The sequence below is a fragment of the Silurus aristotelis genome (assembly GCF_946808225.1).
Source record: "Silurus aristotelis genome assembly, chromosome: 4".
NCBI lineage: Eukaryota > Metazoa > Chordata > Actinopteri > Siluriformes > Siluridae > Silurus > Silurus aristotelis.
In genome coordinates, this window is record NC_139577.1 from 4235107 (window position 1) to 4248030 (window position 12924).

General features: G+C 38.6%; 1 protein-coding gene across 1 annotated transcript in view; it reads right to left on the reverse strand.

The window, feature by feature from the left end:
* The window catches only part of runx3 (RUNX family transcription factor 3), a 49712-nt gene that overhangs the window by 15035 nt on the left and 21753 nt on the right, over nucleotides 1-12924 (reverse strand). The window contains exons 5-6 of the mRNA XM_083540497.1: nucleotides 11446-11550; nucleotides 1843-1989 (exon numbers count right to left, since the gene is read on the reverse strand). Coding sequence (XP_083396623.1) covers nucleotides 1843-1989; nucleotides 11446-11550 — 252 coding nt within the window. The remainder of the gene's footprint in view (nucleotides 1-1842; nucleotides 1990-11445; nucleotides 11551-12924) is intronic.

Genomic DNA, 12924 nt, shown 5'->3' on the forward strand with positions numbered 1-12924 from the left:
GTGTATTTGTGTGTGCTTGTTTTGTGTGTATCTGTGTGTGTGTGTGTGTGTGTGTGTGTGTGTGTGTGTGTGTGTGTGTGTGTGCATGTGAGGGCTGCCTTCGAGCTATGACAGCCCAATAAAAGGATAATTCCTCACTTCATCTTTCTACAACTTTGGACAGATACACTTCACTTGCCGCACACACACACACACACACACACACACACACACACACACACACACACACACTAAGTGGGGGATTTCCAAGTGGCATTAAAAAATGTTAATGACTCATCACAGATAAAAAAAAAAAAAAAAGTTAGTTTCTTTATTAACTTTTTCTTTTCGTGATCGCTACTTATCGACTCTGAGACGCAGATGTCAGACAGACTGTTCATTTCCTTCCTTTACGCAAATGCCCTGGCCGATCATGCAAAAATCCACGCAGCCAGCCATAGAGCTGTATCCCTTTTAGCCATGAACAAACTTAATGTTGCATTCTCGGTTACAGGGCTCGGTGGATACTTCCTGTCAGTGTGTTAAGGCACAGAGTCAAACCATTTACACATGCACACATCGGTGTATAAGCAGACTTTTTAATGGAGTGGAAATTCATAATGTGGCAAACGTCATGTAGAGTCACGTTTTTGAAAATACACACGAATAGAGCTTTTCTCCTTAAATCCAGTGGTCAGTAAAAATTCAGCTGATGTTTTCTTTTTTTTCTTCAGACGGATAAGTGAGTCAAGGGTGAGTGTTCAGAGAGCTAAATAAAACGAAAGGTAGAATTACAGAGACTTTCGCCTTGCCAAACACACACACACACTCACCGTCATGAGAACTAGTGAGTGGGTGGAGGAGCAGGGTGTGAAATAAGCTAGTGCTTTCGTGTATTGAGAAGGAAAAAGGCGAGAGAAAACAGAGCGAGAGATAGCACGTCTGTTTTCCTGTTCTCTTCTCTGACACGCCATTGCTTTCACTGGGCTTTAGAGAACGTACACACACCATCACTCCATTTGAGTCTGTGTCAATTTCTATGATTCTCTCTCTCTCTCTCTCTCTCTCTCTCTCTCTCTCTCTCTCTCTCTCTCTCTCTCTCTCTCTCTCTCACACACACACACACACACACACACACACACACACACACACACACACACACACACACACACACACACACACACTAAGGAGACAGACGTGGGTGTACATGTAGTGAGTGGTTGTGAGATTCCAAAATCTGTGGTCTGAGGTTATGTGTGTATCTCAAGTTTGACAGTCGTATACACACACACACACACACACACACACACACACAAAACACTGTCTGGGGCATCCAAGGACATAATCATGCATTTTGGACACAAAATGGCACACTTTGAAAAGAAGACCATCTCTACTTTCTGTGTCTCTCGCTGTCACACACACACACACACACACACACACACACACACTAGTGATGGGAAGTTTAGATCATTTTAGTGACTTGGTACTTTGAATCTCGTTCCTCAAAATGAACGAATCTTTTTTGAATGAATTAGTTCATTTGTTTCCTTTAACCCTTTAATCACCTTCAAAGTGTAAATTTGAGTCAAATTTGAGAGACAAAAGGACGAATGTCTCGGACCAGAGGCCTCAAAGGATGAACTACTCAATTCTGTTTCCTATACATAACCGTCAGAGACTTTACAATGCTTTGCTCGTGTGCGTCCAGCAGAAAATGAACAAACCACACTTTGAGTCACATTGAAGACTCATTCAAAATGAACGAATTGTTCATAAACAACCCATCACTAACACACACACACACACACACACACACACACACACACACACACACACACACACACACACACATTCATGTACCTGATATTTGGGGTGCAGCAGTGTGTCCGTAAGGGTTTTGGTGTGAGGTGCGGGTGGTGCCATTGCCGGTGCTCATCCGGTGCCGATACCTCTCTATTTCTGCACTGTACTGCATCTTCTGAGACTCTTCCATCTTCACTCGGTGACCTGGACAGAGGACAGAGTTCTTCAGTGTTTCGAACGATAGCATTACTATAAACTTTTGATTTGCTCAGGAACTGCTGGTTCAGAAACACCTCTCCGACCAGTCCGAACAGAGAATCCACTTGTGTGGTGTAATAATATTATATTATTATTATTATAACAGTTTAAACAACGTACCATACACACACTTCACATACAATTCATACGGAAAAAAAGCAGGTGTTTGTGGAGGTTATTGTCAAATGTCTTACCCCACACCCCCCCTAGGAGGACACACACACACACACACACACACACACCGTGATATGTGTGGGATGGCAGACCCTAATGGAAGCCCTTTAATGCAACTATCAGTGTGACACTTTGAGCTGCATGTGAACATTCTGTGGTTTTTAATGCAGAGTAATGGGCACATTTGAATATTTTATATTGACACTGTGGGGCACAAACCGATCTTTGGATATGGGTTCGTCTTTCTCTGCTTAACCGATGGGCAATATATCATCCTTCCATTCTTAGCCCCAGGGCAGTGTATCTGTTCTTTTACCGCTTTCTCTCTCTCTCTCTCTCCATTTGGTGCCACTCTCGCTTATTGGCTCGTCTGTGTTTTTATGTGTTGTGGTTACTGGCTTGTTATACAAGCCAGAGATAGAGAGCTGAGACAGAGGGGACAAAAAAAAAATTCTCCCTCAAACAATAAAATGGCTTTAGATTTGCTAAGCAATTGATGCGGACTAAAATGTGAGGAAGATTTGGCAATAATAGCAAAAGAGCTAAATTAGTAGGGCATAAAATACTTGCTACATGTCGTAATAGGTAACATCAATGGCGAATATCTTTTGCATCCTATATGTGAACATATGTGTCATTTTTATCAGTTTCTAGTTATTTTGTAAAACAATTCAATGCCATAGTACTGCAAAGAGCTATAATAAAAACCAAGATTTAAACTTTGGTAGAAAATATTGTTTCATTAAATTCATTATTTGTTGCAAATATTATACAATTTGTATTTATTAATTTTTTTTTATTAATAGTTCTGATATCCTTAGTGACCTTGATCTCTTGTATTTTTTCATTTGGTATTATAACTCTGCCTACTTGACTTCTAAAACCATTCGAGAAGCGTGAGACACCTGTTTCATGATCGAGCCAATAAATCATAAGAGAACGAAGAGAATGATATTTGGTATCACTTAACATTTAGCGTAAACGCTTATAAAATATTTGCTTCTACCTGTGTGTGTGTGTGTGTGTGTGTGTGTGTGTGTGTGTGTGTGTGTGTGTGTGTGTGTGTGTCTGTTTGTCCTGATGTTAAAGACTGTTCTGTTTTAAATGTCCATGGGAAGCCTGTGTGTGAAGGTGTGAGGGTTAGACCCAACATCACCCCCTCCCCAACAACCCATCCCCCCCCCCCACCTTCCCACTTTGGGCTGTATGAATATTTCATGTGTACAGGGCACTTAGACAGGAATGTGGCATTTTTTTTTTCATTATGATATCATAACCACAGAACAGACAGGGCAAATGGATGGGGTTCACGAGGGAGAGGGTTTAGTTCATGATGAGCACTCAATACACTCCAAACACACACATACACACAAACACACACACACACACACACACACACACAAACACACACACAGATACACACACTTTAAATATAATTAGGCAATGCACTTTTTAAGGCTCTCACCTGTCAGATAGTTATGAAGCCTTGCCAAATAGCTATCGTGTAAAAACTCAACATAAATAGCCCGCGTTGCCTGTCAAGTGTGTTATACCTCGGAACAAAGCTCTCACTCAGCTGTGCGTGAACTGAAAAATACTGATTAGCCAACTGATATGCTGTGTTTCCTTCCTTTCCTTCCCCTCTCTCTCTATCTCTCTTTCTTTCGTTCTTGCACACGCACTCGAGTTGCTTGCTACCGTTAAACGAAACATATGGTCCCTCCTAGAGACGTGCTACAGGAAGACTTTTTCTTTGGTTATGTTTGTGTACTGTATAGTGAGAAGGCAGGGCTGATATTCGATCCCTCAAACTCAAAGGCTTGGGCTCGTATCCAGCCTGGGCGCACAGTAAATATTTGCATCAGTGTCAATAAACAGGGCCAATAGGTGCATGATAACAGACTAGAATCGATCTGGAGCTGAGCTGGTTCACTTGGCGTTTTGAATAAATGAGAAATAAGGGATTGTCTGGCAGCGATTTGACTAAGAGATGTTCTTTTGAGACGGTCTGTCTGCAATTCTTTAAATCTTGTTTTTGGATTAAACAAGGAACATTTTAGACCCCCAGAGAAAAGACACAGCGCTGTTGAGTCTTGTAAGGTTTATTTCTTTTTAGGGGTCTTGCATATAATGCTCGTATTAAACTTTTTTTTTTTTTTTTTTTTTTTCTTTCTTTTTTTTTTTTAAAGGAAAGGAAATGAGGGGGTAAAGATGTTTCTGTATCGCTGCACCTGCTTTTCTTTTCCTGTCAGTGATAAAAGTAAAAAAAAAAGCCTGACTTATGCAAATTAATAGACTTGAACCATATTTAAACTGGACTAAGTCAGCTTCTACATGTACAGGGACACTTTTCTGTATGCTCACTGTCTCTTTCTGTTTTCGAACTATTCTTCTGTTTAGAACATTATTTCCAATTAACATTTGATCTTGTTTGGCTGTTTCAAATGGGGAAGGGGGTGTCAATATTTGAAGAAAGATTTTTCACACATTTTTAACTCTCAAACACATATCGTTTGAGTGGTTTGCACTAGATGTACATGTCTAATCTTGCTAGCACTTGAGCAGATCATTGTGCAAACTGCATGCCTAAATCATCACACACTCAAGAGTGTTTTTTGATAATGCGTGACATGCGTATCTGTTAAAATCTATAAAAGGATGTAAAGGAGCTAAAATCACTTTCTTCCTCAGCACATTATTTAGTCCCAGCGCCAGTTTATAGTATTAGAATATTAGACTTCAATTTCAAATACTAGAGAATTTGAAATTGGAACAGATTTGAATTATTATACAAAGAGAAAGAAAGAAAGAAAGATAGATAGATAGATAGATAGATAGATAGATAGATAGATAGATAGATAGATAGATAGATAGATAGATAGATAGATAGATAGATAGATAGATAGATAGATAGATAGATAGATAGATAGATAGATAGATAGATTAATCCCCAAAATCTTTGATCTTAAAAGTCATAAATCTACAAAAGAAAAGCTTATAATATTGAAATGGGAGAAAACAATTTCCAATTATATATATATATATATATATATATATATATATATATATATATATATATATATATATATATATATATATATATATATATATATATATATATATATATATATATATATTTACATAAAATGTGATGTGCAGCCGCCGCTGTGAAGCCCCCTAAATTATTTCTGGAGTAACTAGTTTCTTTAGTTTCTTTTAGTAGTTGCATCATCCGTTCAATTGTATTAATGATTGCGTATTTCTATTTCAGACGTAATCTCCCTTTTGAAGTGAAGTGTGTGATTATTTCCGCATTTAGCAGACAAACTCATAGCTTTTAGCAATTAACTCGTACCAACTTTAGCCTGGTAGCATCAGCGAAAAAATCCTAATGAAGCAAAGTTCAAATGCAGAACACGCCCTGGCAAATTAGCGAAATCTGAGGTACAAAGCAAACTGTAAATTTCATTGTTCCTTTAATCTTTGGAAATGAAGTCTACTTCTAATGCTAACCCAAAAATCCTCCACTTAGCATGTGGCTTGTGTGGGTGTGCATAATTGTGTGTGCAGCCAGCTAAAGTATACCCAGCCTCTATGGTTGTGCAAAGATAAAGAGAGGGATTACCCCTTTATTAAGCTGTCATCGCTCTAAGGCATGAGTCTGTAGACTATTTTTACTTAATTCTCATGTGTAAAACTCAAATAAAATAAAAAAAGGAAAAAAAAGTCACATGCATCAATCTCTCTTTTCAGGTTTTCACTCCATTGGGCAGAGCGACGAGCCTGAGCATGTAACATAAAGGATTTTCCTGGTTGTGTTTAACAATACGGAGAGATGCAGTACTGGAGTAAATAAGCGAGTCTGGAATGGTGATAAACAGGAGCTAGAGTATATAAAGGTGTGTGTGTCGGGTGGTGGGGTATCGGTTTTTGGTGGTTGCCTGAACTCAGCTGAAACTCAAACTAGGCCAGTAGAGCAAAAAGGAGGTGCTCTGTACAAACCAGGTCTCATGTGGGCGTCTAAAACCGCTAGAAATGTCACTTGTGGGTATGCACTGTTCAGCATATCTATTTCTTGTCCTTCTAAACTGGTACAGTGAACTAGAAATCAGTTAAATAGTGGACTAATAGGTGTGAAACTTAGTTGTTATGATGTACAGCAGCTATGTTTTTATCAAAATTTATTCCAGATCAGTATATGACAAGATAACAAAGGGTTCAAATGTTGTTGTTTTGGTTTTTTTTTGCAAAATATTACATAAGAATTAATTGGGAAACTGAGAAATGTCTGACTACACAAGCCAAACTATATTTGGATTTAAGATATGATTACAGCAGCTTTAGACTCGTATGTCTCTATGTGAGTAAAAGAGAGGTAGATAAGGATAGAGCGATAAAGAGAGAAAGAAAAAGAGTATTTGTCTGTCTATTTGCCTTTTTGGAGCTCTTTTTTAGCTCCTTTACTGGAAGTCTGGGCACAGGTTTTGGCGTATCAATTATTTGCAGAATTTTTCCTTTTTAAAAATGTCTGGAAAATAAACAGCGGAATTACTTCTGGCCCATTCCCGTAACACACGCACACACACACACACACACACATGCACACATGTACGTACACATAGACACACACAGACACACACACGCGCACACACTCACTCGTTCTCTATAACTTTCTAGCCTGAGAAACCCCTTCAAGGTGTCTTGTTTTGATTGTACAGTGGTAAAAATCAGTGGGATTACGCTTCATTGCTTTTGTGAACTAGGTCCCGGTATGAATAGATCCTAACAACACCCTTTTTTTAGAGCGTAAATGCTGTATGATTGTGCACAAAGCAGGCCTGTCGTCTCCTTTGCCAAGAAAAGAAACAGTGGTTTAGGGAGTGAGGGAAGCGAGAATAAAGGGAGAAAGATGGAGATGTGTTGCTGGTGGGATTATTATAATTTTTTTTACACCTACTGCTGCAATATTTCTTTTAGTGCATTGGAAAGCTTTTGTAACAAAGAGGGTACATTTTGTTATTATTACATGGCTTTAATGATGTCATAGTGACATCACATGGCAACAAAGTACATGGTAACAGGTTTACGAGGGAAGAGTAAAAGAGTGTGAATCATGCATTCAGATGCTCCTTCACCTCATATAATAATAATAAAAAAAATCCAGAATGAAAGGCTAATGAAAGGGTGACTGGCGGAAGATAAATAGTCATGTGGTGTGTTTCTGTTTCTTTCTTCTTGAGGAGACGTATTCAAGCTAATATTCCCTGCTTTCACTCTGGGATTATATGGTATTATACACCAGCGGGGATCCCCCCTTTTATAAACACAGCGGCTGTCTATGTGCTTGTGCATGTTTGTGTGAGTGTGTGTGTGTTTGTGTGCATGTGCGCGTGTGTATAATACAGGGATTGAGGTGTACCAATCTAATAGATGTGTTTAGGACAAAAACAGATGAGGGAAACTTTTGCAACCTGAAACTGAGCAAATAAACTGGCAGAACACAGTGTGTGTGTGTGTGTGTGTGTGTGTGTGTGTGTGTGTGTGTGTGTGTGTGTGTGTGTGTGTGTAATATTTTTTTTATATATAACTATATATAAAACTATTTATATATAGCTTATATATATATATATATATAAATAATATATAAGTTATTTATCTAAATGAGGCAACATATGCTTTATAAATCCGAATTCGTATTTATACCCATAATAATTAATCAATAATATTATAATAATTATTAATGATATATGTATTTTGTTGTTTAATAAAAATATCTCAAGTAAATTTAAGGCCATGATCAAAGACAGACAATTATACAACACAAAGCAAAAAATACACACACACGCACACACACACACGCAGAGTGAGCAGCTTTTCCTATTCTCTCCTCAGCATTGATGCTGCCTTTGAAGGGCCCTTGGTCTATTTGGCGACATCAAAGTCCACATGAAGCTATTGTCTCCTACAGGAGAAGGCCATTGGAGTGATTTATGGGAGACAGGCGTGGCCTAGTTTATGTACACACCTGGCAGGTGCTTTGCACACGCTCACACACGCACACACACTCAGACACACATGCACACGCAAAGAAGACATCGCCATATCACATGCTTTGTTGATGCATTTGCAAATCTTACACAGGTCTCGGTGGCGAAACGCAAATCAGACAAATCCATCAAGTTTTCACTTGATTCTTGTTTTTACTTTCTAATTTGCGGCTCACACTCGGCCACGGGAAGCGATCCGGAGGCCGGTGTCCGACGCCGACCGTTTCTACGCTATTACACTAAGTGACATCGTGTGTATGTGGTAATGGGTGCGGTTCAAATACTGCGCTTCTGATAGGGAGGGTCTCCACACGTTCATCATTTCCATGCTTTTTTTGTTGCCGCTTCATCTTCTGGGTTTTAGCACCTCGTTCTGCAAAGATGCCAGCACACGTTCTGTGTGCACTTTTAACACGAGTTCATGTGACCCCGAGCTGGAGTGTTAAACTCTTTGGCTCTTAAGTTCTGGGTGTGTATTGGATGTGTGCGTGTGACTGCGTTCTTATTGTGGTTTGGCTTGCGGGAGAGTGTGTGTGTGTGTGTGTGTGTGTGTGTGTGTGTGTGTGTGTGTGTGTGTGTGTGTGTGTGTGTGTGTGGTCCTGCATTTAGCTGCAGGGAAACCCTGGTCCTGTCTGTCAGGTTTCTCTACTCAACCTTACGGCACCATTCTCCTGGCAGCTTGATCAAAGAACCGTACACACTCGCTCGCGCACACACACACACACACACAAAAACAGACACACACATACCCACACACACACACACACACACATGCACACATACACATGCATGGCCTTATACAACCCTTGCTTAAGAAGAAACAGGGTGTGGCCTTGTTTGAAAAATACCACAATGAGCCATCATCATATTAAACTCTAAGACATACACATACACACAAACATTATGGTTATCATCATCGTCACCATCGTCACCATCATCGCTCACACACACTAACACACTAGCTGAAGACACCTTTTTAGATTGTAGTAGCATAGCCACTCAAGGCACCTTGTGCTGTGTTTTCATGCTAGAAAGCAACACTATTTGAAATTTAGCATGCAAAAAGTTCAAGAGAGTGTGAAGCAGTCTATATGAGACTTGCTGCTGCATAAGGAGGTAAAAAACACAAGAGGTGTCAATGGCCAGGCGTGAAAGTGTGTGTGTGTGTGTGTGTGTGTGTGTGTGTGTGTGTGTGTGTGTGTGTGTGTGTTTGTGTGTTTGTGTGTGTGGGTGTGTGTGTGTTTGTTCTATGTTGCTCATTAAGCAGTATTTCTCTGCTTTACCCTTGATCGGCTTAAAAAATGTTAGTGTGAGCAGTTGACACCACATAAACACACACACACACACACACACACACACACACACACACACACAAACTAATAGGGCTTTATTTAATATATGTAATATTAATACAGGATACAGAATTATCTACACACACAGTTTGACTTTTTTAATTTAAGGCCTAAACCTAAAACTGACCTCAACAAGTAGAAGCCATCGTTTAATATATATATATTAATATATATATAAGGCCACAGATTAAAATGTATTCTCGTTTTAATTCCATCTCCATTTTTATATATAATACTTTTAAAAGGGCAGTACTGTTCACTAGCAATTTCTAAACATTAAGACTAAAAAAGGTTTTTCTTTCATGACGTGATTTTTTTCCCAGGCACACAAACACACGAAACTCTGCTGCATTATTACATTCTCATGCGCACAAACAAATTTAGCAGCTTGTGTTGCATGCACGTATGACACCACAAGTTCGCTATCTTGCATGCACCCTGCTCTTCTATACATACGTGCACATGTGAACGCAAATAACCATCTCTGCGCCTCGCTGTCTCACTTGCAGTGTCTGTCTCTCGCGCTTTCCTCCCAGCGGTAATGACTCTGTGGTTGAGCCCTACATTAGCCCTATTAAACCCGGCTCCATCCCGCTGAACCGCTGAAGAGTGTTAAGTCAGCAGGCTCTCGTGTGGTCAAGGGTTCGACCCCGGTGGAGGTGGGAGAAAGAGACCTTGACAATTTTGCGGCTCGAGGCCGCCCTGTTTCTCTTAGCGGTCTGGCTAATGAGGGAAAGACCTGGGCTTAATAAGAGTCCAATTGAGGTTGGCAACCTTCTTAACCACAAAAGGGTTGCCTGTGTAATCTATTAACACATCCAGCGTGCACACGTTGGCAAACACTCACGTTTTTCAGTTGTCTTCAAACAGGACAGAAGAGAAATTTTGGGAACACTGCGTTTTTATCTGCCAACGACTCGTGCATCTGTTTTAGCCGTGAGTGTTTCGAGAATAACACCTACTCGTTCCGAGAATACACCTTTGACATCATTAGCTCCAAACAACCTGTCCAATGATTACCAAAATGACTGGTTTCTTAGATTACGCACACTACCCAGTTACACGTCAGTGTGAAAAAAAAAATCTGTAAAACACTCTAAAGACAATAAATGAGCATCTTAAGGCCCTTTGGAAATGTCACACATTGGCCCCATGCTTTCCATGTAAAGATACATGTTCTGGAGCCACATCTAGCTCTCTCGCACACGGTGAACTGTTTCCTGCTAATTAGTAGTAACATCCAAGAATGCCCAACCTTCTGTTTGTCACATTATTTGTCTCTTGCCAATGCCTAGAGCAGAAATACCGTTTGGGTTGGCATCAAAAAAATGTGATCCACCTTTGATCAATTCTTCTAAATCGTAGTGAGGGGGAAAAAATTACAACTAACTAACTGATGCTAACCTGTTGGTGCAGCAGATCCAGGTGATTCTAGTTCATATGTGAACACAACATTAACTTTAGAACAGCAACATGACTCATATAGACTAATATAACTCCTGGATTGGGTGTTATATGGACTAAATCTATTTTTGGTCCAGCCACAGACTCAGTGACTACTGGTTTGTATTTAGCACATATCACAGTAAGATTGCAGAGATGACACCCTAGCTTTACATTTGCACACACCACCAGGATCACACAGCCATTCACTTCTAATTTCAATTATATCACTTGATCTATTTGTCAAAATAGTCTCAAGAAATCCGATGAGTTAAGAGAGCTGTGCTTTAGTTAAAAAGAGGCTTGGTTTTACCTTATTCAAGTATTAAAGGGGCAGTTGGAAATAAATGAATATGATGAATAGAAGAAGCATTTTGGGTACTCACGTCTAGGCTCTCGTGGCCCATCCACTGTGACTTTAATGGCGCGGTGGTACGTGGCCACTTGAGGGGGTCCCGTGAAGACAGTAATTGTCAGAGTAAAACTCTTTCCTAAAATACATAAAGGAAATTAATAACAATGCATCACCCGTGTGTAACAAGAGGAAGTGAGCAAGGGTCTTTTATTTAATCTCACTCAATGGTCATGTGGCTCGGGTTTAATACACTGTCATTTGTGTTATTGCGGGTGGGACACTTTTGGTCAAGCAGATGGTTTGTGCAGTGGTCAGAAATCGAAAAAAGACTCAATTTTATTGCTCAAATTCACTGCTCAAAATAAACTGCTGTATTGTATTCAAAAGACAATTTTTAGCACTAAATAAAACAGCAGCAACTCAGTTTCTATTGTGTCTAAAATTTCTAAAGTAAATGTGTGATCTATTTATATTGCATTGACTTTTTATTTTCTTTATTAGGTTAATTTACAAGTTGTAGGATTTCTTGGCAGTAATGTAATACAATTCTTTCCTTTTTTATCTGGGTGTTTTTATTTTTTCATTTTTAAACTGTTTTAGCGTTGTTCAGAAATATATATCGAAATCAACACCCACACTGATATCATCTACTATATTTTAATAAATCATCAAAACATCTTTTGAGTAATTTACTTTCAACATGCTTTTTTGTGCATGGTAAGTCTAGTATGTTAAATTTAGGCTTTTGTGAATGCCATTACATTTAAAAAAAAATAAAATAAAGATGCATCAATTTAATACACATAATATAAATTTTAGATTTCACTTAAGTAAGTTATAGCAGCGTATATAAACTTACTGTATTGGGGTGTATATTATTTTTTTAAGGGGCGCTTGAAGGAAGATGTAACTAAGAAAGTTAGTAGTTAAGTTTAGTGAAACATATAACCTTTAACCTATACTGTATTATTTGCTATATTTTTTATAAGGGTTTATAAAAGTGAAGTAAATACTAAGTATAGTAACAATGCTGCCATATTTTAGAATAAACTCAAAATATGTTCTTACAAAATACACTTTTTGTTGCAATTAACTGTAGCGCAGAGATGCCCAATCTAGAGCCCATCGGCCTGCCATGTTGTATATGAATAGAGGAAAAAAAGAGGGAAAAAAGAGGGAAAATGCCATTTGGAAAACTTTTGAATAATAAAGACATGTCTCTCATTAGTGGTCAATGAATTGAACTCAATTGTACTATAAATTGAATTGTTCCTCATTGTACTTTAAGTTTCTCTGAACAGAAAATAATACAACTGCATTCGTTAAGCAGATTACTGAACCATGTTCCCTATTTATTTATTTCATTTTAAATATTATGAAATAATAAATTAGAGGACCCATGGCAACTTTAATTGTAATCTAATGTTTGATATAAGACAACATTTATTTTCTTGTTATAGCCTTCAGTCAGGCCTAAAGCAAATATTTTTCTAACAAATTGATCATGTAT